Source organism: Mixophyes fleayi, chromosome 10 (assembly GCF_038048845.1).
Source record: "Mixophyes fleayi isolate aMixFle1 chromosome 10, aMixFle1.hap1, whole genome shotgun sequence".
Classification (NCBI taxonomy): domain Eukaryota; kingdom Metazoa; phylum Chordata; class Amphibia; order Anura; family Limnodynastidae; genus Mixophyes; species Mixophyes fleayi.
The window spans coordinates 76,290,529-76,314,255 of record NC_134411.1 but is presented as its reverse complement, the minus strand read 5'-3'; the positions used below and the strand labels follow the sequence as shown (position 1 = coordinate 76,314,255).

General features: G+C 40.7%; 1 protein-coding gene across 1 annotated transcript in view; it reads right to left on the bottom strand.

Annotated features, from left to right (window-relative positions):
- Positions 1-17,894, bottom strand: part of SLC38A8 (solute carrier family 38 member 8) — a 28,363-nt gene extending 10,469 nt beyond the window's left edge. Inside the window, exons 1-6 of the mRNA XM_075187543.1 lie at positions 17,214-17,894; positions 13,056-13,254; positions 12,816-12,972; positions 4,411-4,509; positions 1,805-1,865; positions 296-410 (exon numbers count right to left, since the gene is read on the bottom strand). Coding sequence (XP_075043644.1) covers positions 296-410; positions 1,805-1,865; positions 4,411-4,509; positions 12,816-12,972; positions 13,056-13,254; positions 17,214-17,402 — 820 coding nt within the window. The 5' untranslated portion in view covers positions 17,403-17,894. The remainder of the gene's footprint in view (positions 1-295; positions 411-1,804; positions 1,866-4,410; positions 4,510-12,815; positions 12,973-13,055; positions 13,255-17,213) is intronic.
- Between the last annotated feature and the right edge of the window lie 5,833 nt (positions 17,895-23,727).

The following is a 23,727-nucleotide window of genomic DNA, read 5'->3' as shown; positions in this document are numbered from 1 at the left end:
ATAAGCCATGTTGTGAGGTAATACAAGGTAATACAGGTATATCAATCGAGAAGCACCATCAGAGGATATGAATGGAAAACCATGCATGGACTTCAAATAAATTAATATTAATAGTAGTCTGGCAACTAAAGGTCAGTTTCTAATAAACAATTAAAGTGTCATTTCAAAATTAATTACTGGATTATGTACTTTTAAGCATTTTTATAATAAATACTGGAATGTCATCCCACTATGGCCCCGTGATACTCTGCGCACACAGCACCATGTGGATGGACAGAAAGCCAATATTATATACCTGTTAGCGAGTAAATGATGAGGCAGATAATCATGGACACCACAGACACTGCAACCCAGTTAGACAGGGACTTGTTCTTCATGCTGCTGTAAATAGTGATACAAGCTTCATGGCACTGCAAGACAGAAACCGTACATGTCAGGCTGATTGACAGGTTACTCAAGAACATGGAAGGGCCTAAGGAAACAGCAACACATAATTAGAACAGAGTTTACATTGATCTGCAAACCCTCGTTTGTAAAAGGTAGATCCTTCTCCTTTTCACCATTGAGTCGCAAAGTTTAAAGCAGATTTTAGTAAACATAAAACGATAATGCAAAAACACACTAGTATTTACAAATGTTAAAATTACACACTGGATCCAATATGCACATCTCTCATAGCTGCCTACTCTCCTGGAATGTCCTGGAGACTCCTGAATTTCTCGGAATCCTCCCGGACTCCCAGGAGAGCAGGGCAATCTCCCGGATTCTGGCCCTTCATTAGCTAAGTGGTTGGGGGTGGTGCTTAGGACGAGAGTCACGCATCATCGTGTCCCTGTTCACAGTCATAATAGGCCTGCATTCATGTCTGTTTAGGGGGCGGGGCTAAGTGACGCAATACACCAGCCCTGCCCCCACACTCCTACCCCCTCTCCCCCGGATTCAATCTTGCTAAAGTCGACAAGTATGATCTATCCCAAATACATCATGAGACACATCTTCAGCCTTACTTTTTTTAAGAAATTCTTAATAAAGCCATTATTCCTTCTTTGCTTGGTATCGTAATCTTAAAATGTTGCACAATGAGAACTTACGGAAAATGTTATATATCACCTGGCCCAGATGGCACCCACACAGGGGTGGTAAGTTCAGTACTTTACATTTTTATATTTATGGTCTCTCATAACTAGGTCAGTGTCATAAGATTATCAGAAAGTAGAGGTGGTACCAATATCTACAAAGTTGTAACAAGGATATTATAGACCTGTGAGCCGTACTTCTGTCTTGAGTAAATTATTTGAAGGTACGCTAATATAATATATTGCAAAAAATAATTTAACAGTGTCAGCATGGTTTCATGAAGGACCAGCCATACCTGACAAATGGGATTAGTTTTCATGAGGAGGCAAGTTTAAAAAACATAATCTTGATAGTGCAGTTGATATATTTGGATTTTGAGAAAGCACTTATTAGTGTCCTATGATAATCTGATACATAAGACGAGATACAAGGCGTGGTACAAGGACAAGGGAAAGGATGAGATGGATGGGTAGACGATAAGGGGCACTTATAAACTGAATATATTTAGATTTGGCTAAAGTTGTAGCGATATACCCCAGGGATTAGTATTGGGTCCTGAACACTTCAATCATTTTATTAATGATCTTGTAGATGGCCTACAAAGTAAGTTGCCCATGTCTGCTGAGGACACTAAACTATCTAGAGATCTTGTACACATAGCAGGATAGTAACATGCTACAAAATCTAATTGTGACTACCCTCAGTCAACCTTTACCAGGAGAGTTACCTGAAAGCCGAAACAGATTGTGGGAATCACGCTGAACATTGAAGCCACTGAAGAGGACACACTGAAAGAGAGCAAAATGTGGAGACAAGTTAACAGCAATATACTACTGCAGTCTACACTGCAGATCAGCAAATAGCACCAGAGGGCAGACGGAGGGTACAAGAGGCGATATGCTGAGGTTCATTCACCATGGAGAGACATTAAATCATGATACCTGCCCTGTGTGTGTACCCGATTGGCAGGAACTCCTATTACCCATTTGTAAAGTGAACCTGCTCATCAGTGGAAGGGTAAATGAAACACTAAACTGAGTATAGAAACCGCTACTGCTTATTCTGGAGGTCTATTTACGATCTATGCTGTTTGCACTGCAATAGTTAACATTATGTCTCATGGCATAACATTGTGATACATACTGTTGCTTCTCCAGTATTTTCTATGCCGGGGCTGCTCTGGGAGCCCTGATGAAGATCGCAAAAACTCTATTATGTGAAATATTATTACTTTAATTGCAGGAGAAATCTCTGTTTTACCCAACTTTAAACCCTTCATAAATTGTGTAACTGGATGCAATGGCCATTTATTGGAGAAAACTGCTGTTTTCCTCAGTTTTATGGCTCATCGCACTTTTGGAAATAGACCACTTAGAGGTCAATGGAAATTCTGCCTGGGCGCAAACTATGTTGCACTGTAAGCAGGGCAAACACTGCACAATTCGGTTTTTACGCTGCATTTTATTTGGGTAACCCAATTCCCCCTGCGCAATACATTTTTTGGGGTTTTTTTCAGATGCAAATTTTGCTGAATAGTTGATGTGCGCCCCTAATCTAAAATCAGCCCCTGTAAGACCACTTATTTTCACAATAACCTCACAGATTTAAACACACTCCAGTACAATATAGACATGACCTGTACAAGTCGAAATTTAAAATTAAGCCCTGCCAAACATTCTGTGTAATACATTCTAATATATCACCGATGTGCCTAGTAGAGACGTTCTTTTTTGAGTATGTAATAAATATTCATAAATGATAAGCACTTCTAAAATGCTCTAGCACCAATATTGCAAGAGGCCGTCTATAACTATAGGCAAGTATAATATTTTAAAAACAGCCAAACATCAATAAACAGATGCCATTAAAACCCATATAGCTTAAACACAAATCATGTTTAAGTATTTTAAATCGCATGCCTTGTAGTTTAGGCTGACATACGTATCTAGATAATCTGATGGTTTAAGATTTAGATAAGCCATGTATTATATATATATTAAATCGTTCTTATGTAGTCCCATTTGTTAACGCATACGGATGTTAGGTAAATCACTATATACACACACACCTGCTGTGCCTGCATAAATTAATCATTTGTAGTACTTCTGACAATTGTTAAATGCACTATTGATTACAGATAGATTTCCAATGCATCTTTTGGCCCCTGAGGACATAGAAATAAGTTCTGTTTTTTTTTGGAGAACTGCCCCATTCATTTTAAATGCCATGAAATGATTCAAAGCAAACCAAGAGAATACCCAATGAGGCTCGTCTTCCAGCCGGATAATCACAATTAGGATTATTCCTCTCCTAACGTCTGATTGGGAGATCTGATATCAGACTGCTGGTAAAGTCCATTTAAACAAGTTCTGTATCAGTCATGGGCAACAGGCAGCCCTGAGCCTACCCATGCAGTCCCTAGCCCTTTCCTGCTTTATGCCAAGCTGGCACCACCTGGTCTTACTTGACAGATGGAATCCTCTCTGCAGAGTTGTATTGTACCTGTTCCACCCTTACACCCAACTCAAAAGCTGATAGAAAAGTCAGCCAGATGTCAAATTGAACGGTCACATTTGTGCTATAGCTTGTAACACTTATTTTACATAAATTTGCCTGCCGATATGTTATTACGGATTGGTTACTATGTCTGTTTGGAAGGTTAGAGGGCCCCACACGCAGCCCTTGAAGAGTATCCTGTAGCCCAACACTGTTCTATGTACACACACATGCTCTGCAGAGGGTGCTAGCTGCAATACCGAAGCCTGGTTCTTATCTCATCAGTAAAACAAAGCCAGCCTGGGAGCCAGGGGCAGGCTGGGGTGGGGGCATTTTGTTCCCTGGGCCGGTCCCATAGTGAGCTGCCTTGGGCTGGGTCACCTGCCTTTGTGTCCTTGCAAATATTCCTAATAGACTGTTGAGCGGAGTCTTGCCCACTGGGCTAAAATGTGCCAGCCAGCCCCTGCCGGTAGCCAGTTCTTTCCAATCATGATCTAGATTAGTGTTTCTTTATGTAGCCAAGTTTGGCTTTAGAGTGCCATTTAATAAGCCTCAACTTAAGCACTAAACTCTTCAATTACTGCAACCATTCTATGACTTATAGTTTCCTATTGGCATTGGACGAGACTTGAGAACTCCACACAAAGGTTTTGTGTAAATGAACTTGAACGTCATTGCTAAGTTTTGTGCTACTTTTTGGTGGAAATACATGAACTACAAAACACCAAGTGAGTTCTAAAGACAATATTTTTAGCTTTCCCCCCCTCCCCACCCTATTCACTAAACAAGAGTAGGGTTAGTGTTTCTTTAGGTTGCTGCAAGGTCCCACATACTCACTTAGAATATTCACGCTTATGGAATACGTTGTGCTCCATCATGTAATACTTCACGGTGATCACCACAGTCAGGTAACAGGCAGCCAAGGTTCCAAGAATACTAAAAGGGAGAGACACATTAAATACATTACTTAGGCTAAAAGGTGTCATATTACTACAGTTTGAGTTTAGAATTATAAAAGTAAATCAATTTCTGAACAACTATTTTACAGTCTTCCATCAATAAGGCAGAGTACTAAATTCATTCTTCAGTAGACGCGGCGTCTATATTCTGCACACACTATAACCAGTGGTCGGTCTGGTCTCTCTCTATGCCTTCAAATATTATTTTAGCTCTCCAATTCCCATTATCGTTCCTGCTGAAAGTCACTATCCCTGGCCTGTGCTTATCTAACAACCTGCTTAACCGCTGCGCCCGTTCTCTGCAGGTCTGCTTACCCACAATCCTTTATGTAGCCTGCAGAGAACGCGACAGGGGTAGGATTTACAAATACATATAGCTGTATAGGTTGTTTCTATGCTTGGAAAATGTACCATAAACTATTCACACCTGTATATGTTGTAAGGGCCCCTATGTACCATCCAACAGTGGTACACCTGGAACTTCACAGGAGAGGCAGCCCCAGGGGCCGGCTGGGATGGAGGGTATCTGCCTACAGGGCCGTCCCATAGTGGGCTATCTTGGGCTGAGTCAATGGGCCACCTGATTTTTTTTTTTTTAAATGTTACCAATAGGCTGCCGAGTCAAGTCTTGGCCCCCAGGGATAAGATTTTCCAGCCCTCCTCCCCCCCCAGTGTTGGGTCCTGTAGCAGCTGCACGTCCTGTTACTATGGCAGTTTTTCCTTTTAATCTACAAATATAAAACATACATACATACTCAGCATGCAACAAATAATCATCATCATCATCATTTATATAAATAAAAATAAATAATATAACTAGATGCATACCAATTGAAACTCCTAGGGGTATATTTACTAAACTGTGGGTTTGAAAAAGTGGAGATGCTGCCTATAGCAACCAATCACATTCTAGCTGTCATTTTGTAGAATGTACAAAGTAAATAACTAGAACCTGATTGGTTGCTATAGGCAACATCTCCACTTTTTCAAACCCACAGTTTAGTAAATATACCCTCTATCAGAGTGTATCAACTTTTTTTTTTTTTTTTCCAAAAATGCTGAATTTCATTTGGCAACTTTAAATTTCCTGAATTTTAAGGTTTCTATTTAACTGTTTAACACAAAATGACGTTTACAAAGGTCACAGATGACAGTGCCATATAAAGAGCCTCAAGGAGGTTATTTATATAGCGACAATCACATTACATAGCGCTGTACAGAGAACATGTAATCATTTATATCAGTCCCTGCCCCATGGAGCTTACAGTCCTACACTACCATAAATTCCCTACCAGCAACATACACGTTCATTTTTGTTAGAAGACATGTAACCTATCAGTAGGATTTTGCATTTGGTAGATTAAATTTTTTTAAAAAAATAAAATGCAATTCCCAGGACAACGGACGCTGCTCAATACCATGATGTCTAGTTATAGAGGTGCAGAGCAGACATAAAGGGGTTAATGAACAGACTTTTTGATAAATGTACCCAGACCTTTGTTGTAATTTTATGACCAACGGCCCCCAAACAATTAAACAGTGTCAGCATTCCACAAAGAGATTTAAAGTTTTAAATCAGAATAAACATCCATTTCATGGAGACAGGAATCCGTTCAGAGGCTTGCTCACATTAAACTGAATTATCTACTGTCGATATTACCAGATTAACAGCTGAGGCAGCAAGTTCAGTGCAATTTACAAAAGGTATCTGCACTCTGAATGTCAGGTTAGATCTTACATTCATATATGCAGTGTACCATATGCAGAGAGGAGTTCAAAAAAACCTACAAATGCCTTTATAACTGATCATTCACAAACTTACTTTACGTTTTTTGTGCCATCAAACTTAAAGTGTATCATTCACCTACTCAAACATGGTCAGCCATAAGGCACAATACAGTCCCTTTATTATCTGCCCAAAAGTAATGTATCCAAAATACCTGGAAACTGGATAAAAAGGACACAAGTACAAACTCAGACTTGAGTGGGCCAAGGGCAACACTTCTAGAGCCACAGAACCAACCCTCCCACATACAAAATGTTACCAGGCTTCCACTGGACTTATAATTTTCCACCAATGCCTTAAGCCTACTGCCTCTATATTATAAAAGAGACAATAGACCATACATGCCCACTTAAGATTAGCTTTATAGATCCAGGGGAGAAGTCATGTGACATGGGGCAGGAGGAGGGCATGGTGACTTTACGTCACCATAGCCCCGCCCCCACTCTAAAAAGCCAGCATTAAATGGAGGGGGCGAAGCTTGATGACTATTAAGCCCCGCCCCCTCCATTCACTGCCATTAATTTCGCCAAATTTCGGGAGTTTTGCATACTCTTCCAGGAGTCCGGAAGGACTCCCCGAAATTCGGGAGCCTCCCGGGAATTCCGGGAGAGTAGGCAGGTATGCAATAGACTGTTCCCCAGTATTAATATGCTCGCCTCTGATGAGGTCTAGGAGAGTCAACAAACTCAAGCAAAACAGCTTGTGCCCCCATTTTGCACTGGTACCCACCACTTTGCAAGCAGCGCCCCTTCACATTTCTCTTTACTTTCTGCATTAATACATTATAAATTGCCTATTTACTAAATTATAGAGGCATGCAGAATATTGGGTGTTAGCCTTTATAACTATACAAGTAAGATTCACCTAGTTCTGATTAATATCACCATATACCAGATATACAGATTCAATAAAACAGCTGCATGCCTTCAGGACGAAGGCCAGCAATCTAAGTTGATGAGCATTGCCCGGCAATTAAACATGACAGCTCAGGAGATCGCCTTGTCTACTTTGATTGTTTTTTAAAAATCTGACCTGTTGTAAGAAAATCTGTAACGGAAACTAAATAAAGAGCCGAGATCAATTGCTCTGCAATGCATTATAGATAAACAAAACCTTAAAATGCAATTTTAAAAAAAATTCATGTTAGAGGCCTCCATGTGAAAGTGATAAATGGTTATTTTACACACAGACATTAATTCTAGGGCTGGTACTGTATATTCTGAGAAGATAACCTTCTAACAAGTGCTTTGCTATGACATTTTTTAACAGATATACAAAGAGGTAAAAGATGATAAAGGCTGCTGTAGTAGACATTGATCAATTAATAAACAGTATGGTAGTAGAAAAGTCATTAACTAGGCATGTGGGATGGACATTGACAGAAATATGGCACTGTAAGTTATAAACTTTGATTTTCTGGGAAATATTCAGGGAACGACCATGTAGAACAGTCCTTAAAAAAAATTTCAGGTTTTGTTTTATGTTTAAGCTACCTAACAGGATCAAAGTAGTTACTGTAGCATTTATGTGGGTTGGATATATTTTTTAACCCTTATAAAACAGTCAAAATAGCCAAATTAAATAAATACAGACATAATTATAAATGCTTAATTACTGCTGCTAGGGAAAATATAATCAAAAAAACAAACCAACATTTTGTTAAGACATAAAACAATTAAATTGGTACATTATGAGAAGAGATTAAGAAACAACAATTAGTGGCATGTTAGTTCTACAGAAAGCCTACAACATTCCACATTTGATTATTTAGAAGTGCATTTAATATTTCACATACGTGTAGGATTAAATGGTTGAACAAGAACTCTACATAAGTATAGTCTATTTAAGAAAGTCACGTTCTTGCTCTTAAATATGGTTTGGTAAAAAGAAAAAATAAATAAATATTCATTTGTAAAGTAAAGTGGGTATTGTACTAGTTTGCATAATAATCTAGCCACTGCTCATTGGAGACTGTTTGGTGACTATGCAGTGGAGGCCCAAGTCACTAACGGGTCCCAAGTGCAGAAGTTGCAGATGACCTCCCTTCTTTCCCCAAAGGGGTCATCGAGCTCTGTGATCAGTTACTAGACCCCATATACAAGCATGATTGGGTTTGGGGGGAGGGGTGGGGATGAGGAATTCACCAAAAATGGCTATGCCTACTTTATACTTAGACTATACCACACAGTGTGCCAATAAGTAATATGAAGCAGCACTAGTATTAATAGCCAATACCATGATCATCAGTAGCACTGTTACTTCTGAAGGGCAGTTATACTAGTCATATGCTCAGAACTATGACTCTCCAAAACTCCTTGCCACTGCTTCTTACTTCAATGGCCTTGGTAAAACAAGTGAACACCTTAAAATGTGCCTAATCTCCATCCCTTATAGATTATTTAAACATCCTGATTTACAGACTGCAACTGCAGCCACATATCACAAAATCTGGAGAATAACAGTTTATCGCCACTGCATCAGAAATGACTCCTTGGGGTAAATTTATCAAGCTACGGGTTTGAAAATCTCTTACCTATAGCAACTTTGAGGATATCCCCCTTAGCTGGGATGGCAGTTACCCTCCAGGATCCTCAAAGCTAGAATAACTCCCCTGGCATTCCCTATATTCTTCGCTGTATACACAGGAAGAATATAGCCTCCCCCCTTACAGCAGGGGACTTTTGACACATTGTATCAGCAGTGTTACGTCATCAGAATCTGTGATACAATAACATTTATATTGATACATTTCCCAATGCCATTTCAGCCAATACATTACTGTGGAGGCACATTGTATATAATTTAGAAGTTCTAACCTCATTACCCGTCAGATTACCTGTTGACCTACCTAATTAACATGGGCTGCCAGCTAGTTAACTCAGACAATGTTCTGATTACAAACCAAATCTAAGCTGCTCCTCATAACAATGGACATTTGATACAAATGGTAATTACATTAGCTAACACAAGCAAAATGACTGCTTATGTCCTGTTATTTTCAAACAGTATGGCAATATTCTTTAGGTTTATACTACATACAATATTGCAGGTAATAGCAAGGGCAAAATGTGCCTAATAACATGAAATACACATAATAAACCGATGCTCTGGTGTGTATATACTTACGACTGGGCCAAGGATTAAAAATTACATTAAACCGTGAGAAAAGGGTTATGAATACAAAGCTCTCAGTCCAGTAGCTCCACACTTCCTCACAGCAACCAATCAAATTATAGTATAGATTCGTAGAATGTACTAAATAAATGATAACTAGAATCTGATTGGCTGCTATAGGCAACATCTCCACTTTTTCAAACCTGTAGCTTGATAAATTTACCCCAATGTGTTTTTATTAAACGTGTTGAAGAAATGCACATCTTCTCTTTAATAAAAAAAATCCTCGAAATAGGTATTCAAACCCAAGCTCTAATGTGCCAGCGAATCCGTTTAAAGTCACTTAATGGTTTAAAAGGAGGTACTGAGAAAGGGATGTGTAAGAAGTTCAGCCTTTGTCCTACAACATACCTCCCAGATTGTAGTGGTTCTCAATCAGGACTGTACGCAGGTAGAAGTAGTTCTGTCATATTGGTGCATGACCAGCACTGTAAGCGCTGTCCCCCTCCCCCTCCCCTCTGAGTCATTAGGCTGCTAGCAACTCCGACGTGGTGGGAGAGCTCAGGCTGTCCGAGTGTCTCGGCCAACTACATGCTCCCACCATCCTCTAAGCAATGGTTGAGAAGGGTGCTGCTCAAAGGTAGTACTGAACAGATATACATAGACAAAGGATGTGTGCCCTAGCCCGCTGTGTACCCTGCATGGTGGCCCACAGGGTATTAAGCACCACTATACATTATACTAGGGGGTCTTAAAAATTGGTTAGTTTGATAGTTCCCCAATCAGTATCGACACCATATAAAAGAGGAAAGAGTAGAAAGTAGAGAGACTAACATTAACTTATTAAAAACTTTGAATACTTTGCTGCCTCCAGTCATAGTATTGTATATAGGGAGAGAGAAGAAACTAGTATAAAAATACTCTAAACATTTAAAATATATTAAAGCAGAGAGATTGGAAAAAAAAACCCCATACACTCAGGTAATTGGTGCTCACTTTATTGCTTGAAGAAATAGGTCAAAATGACCTAGATTCCATCTACTAAACTTAGAAAGTACATTAATAATATTATTGCTAATAGCGATATATCTTCCATTCTTAATAAGCAAGGGCAGAACTATAAGAGAGACTTTTTATAATATATAGCTAGATAATATATTGAATTTGAAATACTAGTTGAAAAACAGAATATTTTGAACCGATAAAATAACCATATATACATTTGTAACTTTTATATTTTAGTGGATATATTACTCCAGTCATCAAATTGTAGAAGGAACAATGTTTATTTTTAAAAGGACAAATTTAGATACTCTCTTTATAATAAATACAATAATGCATAATTATAATGACGAATAAACAATTATAGTAGTCATGTACAATATATGCAGCCAAATGCACATCCCAAAACATGTTTTAGTCATGTTAGAACAAGGTATGAACAATATTGCAATTAAAACATTGTTCCTCTGTAATGGCACTGTCCAGGTTTATATGGCGAGCCAGTGCTAATCTTAAGTAAGCCTATATGTCATAATGAACGCCTTCACATTTTTTTCATTAGACAAACATACACACGTAAGAAAAAACAAAACAAAAAAAGAAAAAAACATACTGAAGCATATAGGTGTCAACCAAAAGATAAAGGGCCAAATGAGTCCTTACTCAAACTAAATTTGAGTTGTTACATATATTGAAAGGACCAGGATATCACCCTTTAATCCAGTGGTTCCCAAACTGTGCGCCTAGGCTCCCTGGGGTGTCTTGGAGATCTCACAGGGGTGCCTCATCCAGGGCCAGTGGTAAGCAAGGCGGGGACTACTTGGTAATTATTTTGGCTTAGGGGTGCCTTGAAAAATTATGGAGACCCCAAGGGTGCCTTGAATTGAATAAGTTTGGGATCCACTGCTTTAATCAGTTGTCCAAGATACACAAAGAAGTTTACAAGAACCTTATCTGTGCAGGAGGCAGCTCCGAATCTGATTGAGAAGTCTTTGTGTCAGGACAATAACGAAGATAACCACTATGGTCATCCTGAGTTTTATGGTAATGTCGTTGGCCGTCTGTTGAAACAGGGAAAGCCCTGTATCTGTGGAATACGTTCATTATCTCCGGACTCAGACTTCTCAATCGGATTCATAGCGGCCTCCAGCACAGATAAGCCTCTGATATTTTTACCCATTGTAAGGGTTTTTTAATTGGCTCTTCAGAATAAATACTGTTTGTAAGATTTTACACGCGTGGCCGTTTGTACGGTCTGTCTTTATTTGTAGTACAAAGACATGGTTATCTGGTTATACATGACTCAACAAAAGATCACCTTTAAAGAAGTCACCAGCAGATCAGAATAATATTTTGTAACAAGCATACGCTGATTTTTTTCAATTTATTAGTAATGGTGTTTAACATACTCTGCTATGAGCACCATTTTCCTTCATTATATAAGGGGTGCGCAGTATGTTGGCTGCATGATCAGACCCGAGAGAAAGTATATAGAAGTACCTCATAGGCTACTTTCGAAAAATAGCGAGTTTACGCCCATAGGTATCTTAACATACGCTTAGGTCAGCAATCGTAGCATACTCACCCAGCACCTGGCTTACGTCACTGGCACTAAGCCCCACTTGCCCCCGTGTGTTTAACCATTTGTTTTACGTGCAAACACTTTAGCTATTAGGCATCAATAAAACTTAAAAAATCTCTCTTAAGCTAGGTACACACTACACAGTTTTCGTCCAATAATTGGCTCAATCAGCCGACATACGACCGCTCGTTCAAAAGTCGGGTCAGTGTGTGCAGTGACACGATGGTCAAAAGTCTGCCCAAATGGACGATTGTCGCCTCATTTGGTTGGTCGTACCGTTTAATATTTTCGTTCTAATCTCGTTTCCGTTGTGTAGTGTGTATAAACTTCCAACCGATGTGTACGAAATTGCAATCATTGCTCACAACATGGCTTTAAAAAGTCGCTAAAGGGACGGCCGCTCTTCCCTTTATCTTCTAAAACAAGGCTAGTGTGTATGCAGTCCATGGACCGAGCGGTCGGACCATCGATCGGCATAAAAAGTTGGTGGAAAAAACACCCAGTCCTGAGTAAAAAAAACAACCTCCAGAACACTTTTGTTTAAACACAGACACAAAAGTATAATATACGTCCAAGCCATGAAGAAAGCACCAATCAGCATCAGCGGTGGAATAGCAAACAGCCAATCACAAGCAATTTGCTAGTGCCAGAGACAATCATCGCTGTTTGCTCCATTCTGTCCACCAGCAAATGGTCACTAATTTAGCAGTAAATTACACAAGAAGGGCAGGTATATCTTAGAAACAGAGATTCATTTTTCTGCGTTTCAACAAAAGAGCTTATGCATGGCAAAACTTACCTCGTGTATTTCTGAAAGCTGATTTCCTTGGGGATGGAGAGTGGTAGGATGACTATCACACACAGGAGGCTCATGGTCAATCTTGGATCCACATACCAGGGGTGGATGTTCTCCTCCATTGCCTCCACGGTCAGGTTTGTGCTCACAGAGTCCCACACTGCATAAAACATGGTACCAGTTATACAGAGAAAGACGGAAAAACCTCATCCTATATAGAATAAGCTGTGACCAACAACTCACATTTTTCCAACTGATCTTCCACCACACGGAGAAAGGCCACCGATATCATGAAGAGATTGAATATAAAGCAGATCCCACAGAGTTTACCTATAGCTGGGCCGCAGATGTCTTTAACCACACCTTGGTAGGTGGAATGTTTACTGAGGGAGGTAGCGTACCCCAGGATTACCAGTCCGCTTATTAGAAAGACGAGGGAGCCCTAGACATATGGCGAGATGGTAGAAGACAAGCAAGATTAGAGTACATGAACTTCACTAAAGACTACAGTACATGTCAGTTCGTTCTATTTAATGAACAGCTATCATTTTTTAATACCCAGCACATTGACACGACAGGGGAAAGGGAGAGAGGGGGAAGGGGGGAGGGAGAGATGAGTGTGGTAGTTAGGGGTATGCAAGTGAGGGGGTTTCTGGTTTTTATCTATTAATATCACACCTCATAATTTAATACATGCCTCTCCTGAAGGAAAGCCTTCTTCTATGTCTCCACTCTGTATATATTATCAAGGGAAACAGGGAATTACCAGCCACATTTATAGGTATCAACATCTAAATCAGTTCTGGCCAACCTGCGGCTCTCCAGGTGTTGTGAAACTACAAGCCCCAGCATGCTTTGCCAGCTGATAACTAGCATATTGCTGGCAGGGAATGCTGGGACCTGTAGTTTTACTATACCTGGAGAGCCACAGGTTGACCAGGCCTGATCTAAACTTATTGATCTTTGTGGAAATAAATAAGATTCTAAAAATACTATGAATAATTGCAGAAAAAAAAAAAAAAAAAAAAAAAAGGGGTATACATGCATCATTAGACTGCTGAAGTGCATCATTAGACTGCTGAAGTGCATAATTTTGTTGATGCAAAAACATAGCCATGTATAGATTTATTATAAAGCAGTCTAAATATGAACACACTGGTCCTGAATCAATAAGGAACTTAAATGCCGATACGTAAAATCGCTCTGCACATGCCCAGAAACGAACCAGTCAGAGGAAACAGCAACGTTGAATTCATCTTCGAGCACAAACGACCCTTACCACGGCCTACAATTTCAGGGGCAGAACGTGGAGGAGACTGGGCATATGCATGTAGTTAATGTACAGTGAGGGAGTGCTAAACTCCAGTGCACGCAGCGGCGGCCGATTCAAGCTTTGGGCATCTCAAAGTTACGTGATTTTCAGTCACATCACTTGTAGCTACAGGTCAGATGGAAGTGCAGATTACGCACACTTGCCTACTCTCCCAGAAATCCTGGGAAGCTCCCAAATTTCGGGGAGTCCTCCCAGGTCCTAAAAAAATGCCGAAACTCACTGCATTGAATATTGGGGGGTTAATCGCGTCATTAAGCCACCGCCATGCAATGCAATGAATTTGGGCATTCTATTGTGGGGGTGTACTCCCCCTCCTACCCCTGTCATGTGACCTGTCCTCCCGGAGGATAGAGTCACAAAGTCTGTGTATATAAGCTAGGACATGTGTTTGCAATCAGAGGCAAAGTTTGTCAATCAAAATGGGAATGGGGGAAGAGCAAAAAGCTGGCACACACTGAGAAAGGAAACATATTGAAGCTTAAAAAAGTCGAGGTTCTGTGAAAGGGGCCAAGATTTGCCCAAAATTGAGCAGGGCTTATCTTCTAAACATTTTTTTTAATTAGAATCTCCTTATCTTTCATTTTGTCCTTTCATTGTCCCTTCATCTGTAAGATCCTCCCTGCTGGAGCGCACAGAAATCACATACAGTGCAAACAGGATAGGATACAGCTGTGGTTCCCAAACTGTGTGCCGCCGCTCCCTGGGGTGCCATGGCAATCTCACAGGGGTGCCATGGTCAGGGCTGGTGGTAAGCAAGGCAGTGGACTACTTAGTAATTATTTTGGCTTAGGGGTGCCTTGAAAAAAAGGATGGAGACCCTAAGGGGGCCTTGAACTGAGAAAGTTTGGGATCCACTGGGATACAGTCAGGGGAGGGTAGACAAAATTTAGCCCAGGGAGCAATACTTGACTCTTGAGCAGCCTATTAGGAACATTTTAAAGGAAAAAAAAAATGCAAGTGGCCCAGTGAGCCGGTAGCCCACTATGGGCCCGGCCCAGGGGGCAGATGCCACCCAACCCAGCCTGCCCCTGGATACAGTGTATACAACACACTAATATGTATTGGAACAGTTAGATCATTTAGCGATCTTAGAAAGACTCCAGGAAGCATATTGTATTCCTAACAGATACACTGTCCCAATATACATCTAGTTATATCTTGCATTGTAGAGATCTGTAATCTAGCCCAGGGTTTCCCAAACCCAGTCCTCAGGGCTCCCCAACAGTGCAGGTTTTCTGGATCACATGTGACATAATTAGGACCACCTGTGGATCTGTTACAATGTGTCAGTCAGTAATGACTACACCTGAGCTCCAGTAAGGAGATATGGAAAACCTGCACTGTTAGGGAGCCCTGAGGACTGGGTTTGGGAAACCCTGATCTAGCCTATTTTTCCTTCTGACGGTCACTGTAGTGAAAGTAAACCTCTCAAAGTCACAGCAGTACAGTGCCCCCCCCCCCACTGGATGCACTATGAATTGCAGCATGGCACAAACGCATCCGCTCTGTGTCGTGACATATCAGGGTCTCTGGTGACATTTTTGCCAATGTGTATGAGGACATCTGTAGTTGCCAATATTTGAAAATAACTTCCAGGGACACTTTGCTGGTGGGAAGGTGCATGCAAGTATGTTTTACTCGGTGCAAGTCACGTTTACTGAGCATAGTTACAATCAGTCCAAAACTGTAAAGAGCTCCCCTCTATGTTAGGGGCTACCTACGGAAAAACCCACTGATCATTAACCACCATTCACTTACAGCTCTGCAGTGGCAGATCTCGGGCACATCATGGTGTCAGAGGGTAACTAAGAACTGAATGTGAAAAATGCCAGAGATGGGGAAGCTCCGTGTGCTCGATCTCCGTATCTCTGGCTCAAAAATTCTGGGAGCTCCCTCCTTTGGAAGCGGAAGGTACCTCTTTCAGGTGAGGGTGCAACATGTCACTAAATAAATAACATGATAGCAGCCAAGGCAGGGAAAAGATCTCTGATCTGCTTGTTAAATAACAAAATTACAAAGCCATGAAGATTTCCAATATTTGGAACTGCATCTTATATACTTAATAAGGAGAATTGTATTGAATAGGGGGTCAGTTGTGAAAAATAGGGACATTTACGGGTACAAATGTGTAAAACCCAGACATGTCACTTGAAATTAGGGACATCTAGCAGCTATACAATTCTATAACACAACACCTATTCAACATGTGACCACTGGACATTATTAAAAGACAATTGTATTACACTCTATACAGACACAGGAAACTACAACCCTCAACATGACCTGACCATTGGACATGATCAGAATACAGTAATATGCCACTGTATACGTACATAGGACATTACACCTTACTCAGTATGACCTGACCACCTGATCATAATACAGTTATATTAAACTCTATATAGTGAAGAGAAACTACCCAAACCATCCAGCATGATCTATATTATGGGATTATTAACACAATAATGGCCTGGGACCAAAGCAAGGAAATGAACATTTGTCAGGATTAAAAGTCAGGTACTTTGTCAGATACAAAAGTTTACAAACAAAATCACAGATCTTCAAAACTTGAGTGGGTCTCTGAAAAACGGTTTCAATTTTACTATAATAAGTAGAACCTGACACCAAAAACAAATTAATAAATTGGCTACAATAATCAGGTGTCAATTATGTCTTTACATGTGAAGTGTGCAAGAATTAAATTAATTTTGAATACCGAGTCATGTCCACTCAAATGCATCCCATCTTCACTCAGTGCAATGTGATGCTGAACATTAACATAAATTGCACTTCAGCAATAGCATTATAGTATGAACTTCTCAATTCCTACAAAAACATCTGGCATCATTTTGAGGAAAAAATTTTTTATTAAAGCATTTGTATGAAACTACTAGCGATTTTCACATGCACTAATATTATATTAGTTTTTTCAAGGAATGGAAACTTTTACACATATATAAGAATTATGCAAGAGGTTTTTCACACTAGTGCAGTTTTTGATGGCCTACTTTAGCGAGTTGACACCTGTACTAACCCTATAGACAAGTGTGCAGAATATCCTTACTTACCAATTCCACCATGAAGGCTGCATAAGTACCACCCGCTTTGTTGAACGCCCAAGGAAAGTTCAGGAGCCCAGCTCCCAGCGCAGACTTTAACATGATAAAAATAGCCCCCATGGAGGATAAAGTGGGGCTTCCACATTCCACACCAGGCTTGGCAAGCAAGCTGATGCTCTCTCTAGCCAGTTCCTCCATCCTCAATGTCCTCTCTTAAAAATTGTTGCAGGACAGGGCTTAATATAAGAGTGCAGCCCCAAACGTGAGGACCTCCCTTATAATCCTTAAAAGCTGGGCCTTCTTGCTCTTAGGGCTGCCAAAGTTAACCCATGAACCCCCAGGATAAAAAGAACCTAGCACTTCATAAGCATGCCCTAAATAGCCACAGAAAGAGGCGATAGGAGCAGGGGGCTGTTCTTTCTCCAATCACTGGCCAGCACAGTCTTGCTGTATTGTCTCTAATCAACACAAAAAAATGTACTGCAGATTTATTCAGCAAGATTCCAGCTTTAACTAAGTTACTTCACAGGTCTGTGTGAGATACTGACAGAGAGTGTGTGATTACACAGTGACCTCTCTGCAAACAGATATATTAGCTCTCTTGTTAACTGCTTTTCTGCTCAAATGACCTCCTAAAAGTTAAACACTGTAAAGTCATTAGATACTATCTGTAATTAGTTTTAGAACCATTGTGTTAACTCTAATTAAAAGATATTCATTATTAAGTTTCAGTATATAGCTGCAATATAGTATGTACTCACAATATGGGACAATTGCAGTACAAACATTGATAGAAGAGATATAGAGGTCCAGGCTCTTAGGAGCTTGCAATCTAAAGATGACACATGAGAAGTGGGGGTGAGATTCACTGAAAAGGATTTATGAGATAAATGTAGGTTGAACACAGAAAGATCTTTCTTCAGAGTTAAGATAAACATCCTTAAAGAACTTAGAGATGGCACAAACTGAGAGCGCCACTCCCCCAAAAGAGAGAGAGAGGAGCTTTTCTTTTTAATTTACAAGCGCATGTGATTATTGAAATATATATATATATATATATATATATATATATACACACAGCACCTGGAGTGTCACAGGTTAGCCAACACTGGTTTAGACCATTCAGATGCTCAGGCTGAACAGAACCCTCCATACTCACTATGAGCATGTCAGGGATGGAATGGAGCCCCTAACAGCGTGCTTCAATACAATTTCTACCCAGCATAAATTACGATCTGCTTAGTACTTCATGGTCATAGTGCTGTGCTCCAGTGTAATAGGCATTTTCCAGGCACTGTGCTAAGGTTAAGTGCACCAAAAAGACTGTCACCTACACATATCGGCTTCCCTAACCAAGAGACAAAATGACATGAACTAAAAAGTGCCTAATAGAGTCTCTCTGGACTACCTAAGGTGTTGCCAGCTATAGATTACAGAAATGTTAGTCCGAGGCCACCTCGGCAGAGATATGTATTAAAAGAGATCGCTAATACTCTATCAATGTGCAACATGCATATCATGATAGTAGCAGCAGGTATCCTGGGTTGTGTCATGACTCGTCTGTCCAGCACTAGTCATCTATATTCAGCAATATTGAGCAAGGGGGAATTCCTAAGAGATGCCCATTGGGTATGTAATAATAATCATTACTTTGTGCATTTAGGTTGTGTTGTCTGGCTTATAGGTGCTAACTGAAATATGATTTATACCAAGTGATATGTAATAAGGACACAAATAAGCCCATCTTATGATCCACCCAAACAATACCCAGGTCTGTCCAAACCACGCCCATGTTGTCATAAGGTCACATCCCTTTGTGAGTCCACAAATTGGGACAGTCCAACCAAATGGGGGCCATTAGAAGACATGCATTTCAGGTGATTATGAATAACGGTGTTGCCATAGTACATTCTAGAAAATAACTAGAATCCAGTTGGTTGCTCGGGCCAACACCTCTACATTTACATTTTTGGAAGTTTAAGTAAATCTACCTGCCCCCCAATGTGATACATGGTAGAGTGTACCTTTTGTAGAGCAGGTGAAGGTTAAACCTTTACACTAGTATCCCGTCATGGGAACTGCAATCTGTCTTTTTTTTTTTTTTTTTTTTTTTTTTTTACAAAGACAAAACACAATATTTTCAGATAAAGACATTTTTGACACAAAAAATACAACTACTGCTCTTCTATAGGAGGTCTCATTCTAGCCAGTCCTTGTGTGGCCTCTACCGTCTTACATGTGATACTGCTCCTCAATGTCAGTGTTAAGCTGAGAGTCTGGCACTTGTCTATTATGCCACAACCAAGTGCCACACTGCCAGTCTGATGCCGCCCCCACCTATCACCTACTAAGGTAATAAGCAATGGGGGTGGGGGCTGTATACATGCTTTTCTAAAGACATATTGCTATACATACTACTGTCTGTCTGTATACATTGACTTTTATTCATGTCATATAATGTGATATTGTTTCTGAGAAACGATTTAGTACAACAGTTACACAGTACATACATGTTTGTGGTCTCTCGCTGTAATGAAGGCCAGCACCTTCCAGGACCTTCACAAGACGATGTACCGTAGCTCTTCCATAACCAGCAGATGCCAGCTCCAGCCCTCAATATCAGACCTTTCCTCGAGACGTTTTCTTTCATACAGTGTCTGAGTAGTGTATTGTCTGAGTAGTGTAGTGTCTGAGTAGTGTAGTGTCTGAGTAGTGTAGTGTCTGAGTAGTGTAGTGTCTGAGTAAAGCTTTATTCATGTGACACAGTACACTTTACAGACCTGTGCTGACTGACTTGCACACATCATCCCACAGTTGACATCTCAGTGGGATTTTTGGGGCCTCACTCCCTAAAATATCTGAGTAAAGCTGGGTACACACTACAGGATTTTCGTCCAATAATTGGACAAATCAGCCGACATCCTACCGTTTGGTCAGATATCGTGTGAGTGTGTGTAGTGACACGATGATCTAAAGTCGTTCCAAAGTGCCGATCATCGTTTCATTTGGTTGGTCGTACCGTTTAATATTTTCTGACCAATCACCAACCGATCATGTAGTGTATATGCACTCGTGCTGATGATCTCCATAGAGTTTACAGAGTCGGGCTCTTTTCAGCCGATGTTAGCACTGAATGTCACAGTGAATAAATGTAGAGAGTGCTGTAGAAGGAATAATTCATTTGATTGTTCTGAGACAGAATATTTCGTTTCAGAGTCACAGATGCTAACAAAATTGGTTAGGACATGTGGATAGCTATAACAAGGCGGTTTTAACCAGTGTGACAATGTGACAGTAGTGAATGAATGAATATTGTGCTGTCATTCTCCGGACTAGAGGACCAGATAAAGGACAAGATGAAGAGCACAGATCTGAAGATAAATCGTGTCCGTGTGTATGCATGAATCGTCAGACTGATCAGACCTTCAGACATAGGTATAATCGTTTGAGATAGCACGTCGGTCGGAACAATTCTTCAGTGTGTACCCAGCTTTACAGGCCTCTATTCTACTGATTAGCACACAATTCTTTATTCATTATGTGAGAATCTATTGTGATGACCAGACTGACTTCCTCTATTGATCACAGCACCCTCCCTCCAACACGAAGCACAGATTAAAGAACATTCGCATAGAAATAACACAGGAAATAGCAAAATTAACAAACATATAAATTACAAGTAAAATCTCAAAAATCACTATATTAAAACTTACTACACATGAGTCACAATCTTGCATCATTTGTGAACCATATTAAAACAGCATGTTTCCAACACAAATGTTTATTTATATGACGCTCACTTTGAAAACCAGTGGCTTGCTCTAAACCATGTGACTTGGGTCTCTTCACACCACCACATATCAGAGGCGATTTCACGCAATCATAGGTTAATAAATACTGCTGTTTGTGTTTTAAATCTACATCCGACTTATGCTGGCTTTCAAACTACCCCATATAGTTACATAGTGTAAACAGTAAGGCCACCATAGTTTTGAGAGGCTCCTATGATGGGGTGGGGGGTTGATTGTGGTGTCAAATACACCGCTATAGTCAGGGGCAGATAGGCCATGTAACCTACCGGGAAAGGTCCAGGTAGGATGCCGACTGGTGTCTTTTTAGAGGTTTTTTAAAAGGCATAGCAGGGAAGTTTTTTCCCAAATAACACACCTGGGATAAACCTTTATTCCAAACCAAATAAAGACACGGACACAAAATTAAAGTTGGAATGAATGACAGTATTTATTTATAATTAAACTAATAGGACTGTAAGGCGGACGAGAGCAGGGCAGTCAGGAACGCAAAACCAATAAGGTGGAAAGGTCAGACCATAATACCACCAACCCAGGATCATACCTTATCTATTGGCCGGTGCAAAGATCAAGTCCAACGGCAAGACTACACCCCCTATAAACTCCGCCAGTATAAACCATACAAAACTGGCCCAAAGGTCCTACTAACAAAACGGACCAACCATGGTATGACACCATAACCGCAGGGGGGTAGTGACCTGTGACAAGATCACCCAAGCACCATATGCACAGTTACAGACTGCACTGTTCTCCTACTCTCAACAACTACGTTCCAAGTTATGTAACCAATTGTAGGGAGGGCGGGCGGAATCCGGAAGCAGGAAGGGCAGAAGCCTCTGCACGCTGACTTATAACTGTGTATAAGTCCCAACCCCTTCCTGCACTCATTGGCTGAAACTTACAGGGATCCACAGCTAATAGGTTCTTTGGTAAGTCACTTACCCGCATGATTTTAACTGCGTTTAGTCTGAGGGACACACTTCTCTTAAAAAAATAAATAAAAAAAAATTATGTGTAGCCCCCCCTGATCAGAGGGGGCAGTGTGGTACTAGGTGGCTGGCCCCTCCTCCGGGACCAGCCACCCACCTTAATGTGGCCGTGGGTCCCTCTTCCGATCGGTCTCTGCCTCCTCTTAGGCTGCAGTCTCCTACACAAGTCACATGGGACGTGTCACATGACAGCTGCCATCCCATGTGTGCAGTGAGGGGAGTCTGCAGAAGGAAGAATGTAAGTGTATGCCTGCTAAAGTGTGTGTGTGTGTGTGTGTGTGTGTGTGTATGTGTCTCTCTGCTAAAGTGTGCGTGTCTCTCTGCTATAGTGTGTGTGTGTGTGTGTGTGTCTCTCTGCTATAGTGTGTGTGTGTCACTCTGCTAAAGTGTGCGCGTGTGTGTGTGTGTGAGGAGGGTCTACTGAAGAGTATGTAGGATAGGAGTGGGGGTTAGTGGGGGCTACTAAAGGGTGTGTAGGATAGAAGTGTGGGCTACTAAAGGGTGTGTAGGATAGGAGTGTGGGCTACTATAGGGTGTGTAGTATAGGAATGGGGGCTACTAAAGGGTGTGTAGGATAGGAGTGGGGGCTACTATAGGGTGTGTAGGATCGGAGTTGGGGCTGCTATAGGGTGTGTAGGATAGGAGTGGGGGCTACTAAAGGGTGTGTAGGATAGGAGTGGGGGCTACTATAGGGTGTGTAGGATCGGAGTGGGGGCTGCTATAGGGTGAGGTAGGATAGGAGTGGAGGCTACTAAAAGGTGTGTAGGATAGGAGTGGGGGCTGCTAAAGGGTGACATGGGAGGGTCTCAATATATTGTGTGATATAAGGGAAGGGAGGGCGGCTGTCTTAATAATTTATGGGTGGGAGGTAGGGTATTAATTTAATGGTGCAGTTTAGGTTGGGGCTAATTATTTAATAGGTGCTATTATTTGTGGGTTGATGGTGGGGCAATTTAATTTATTGGTGGGACAATTTCATTTACTACTGGGCCCTATTAAATTAATATGGAGTGAAGGGACCTTTAATTTAATGCTGGGATGGTTTGGGGCTATTAATTTAATGTGGGGCTGAGTTTGGGGAGAAGAGCTATTTATTAAATGTGAATATTAATTATTTAATGTTGTGATGTTTGTGGAAAATGGTTATATTTAATGTAAATGCTATTAATTTATTGCTGGGGCTGTTTGGATGGAGGGAAACAAACCAAATAAACAGATTCAGAACTAGGCAGAGATCAGGATAATTAGAAGGCTGGAACCAAAGCAAGCAACAAACAGGAACCCACAAAGGCTATAATGGGGAGTGAGGAGTAGATCAGAATGGGCAGGGAACCAATCAGAATGCCCCTGAGGAGAAACCCTGCAACCGGATTCACATGTAGTGTGGTCACATTGACCAATGGAAGTCACTGCCAGAAAAGTTCCTACAGGAAACTTGTTTTCTTTGCATAAGGTCTTCAAAAAGCATCATGATTTTCTTTTCTTGTGTGTGTTTTGTTTAGCTTTCTATGAATATGTCGTGTTTACTGTTGTAACAACATGTAGGTGCATGGAAAATGATGCACGTTTCCATACTTTTAGACCCAAAACGAAGAAAGAAATACAGTAAAAAAAAGCAAAGACTTGTGCCCAGAGCAAGATCATCAGTTAAGCATAGAGCCCAGTGAGCACAGAAGGAAACCACTCTAACCTGTTTTAATATAGGCTGTTTTTTTTAACAATGAA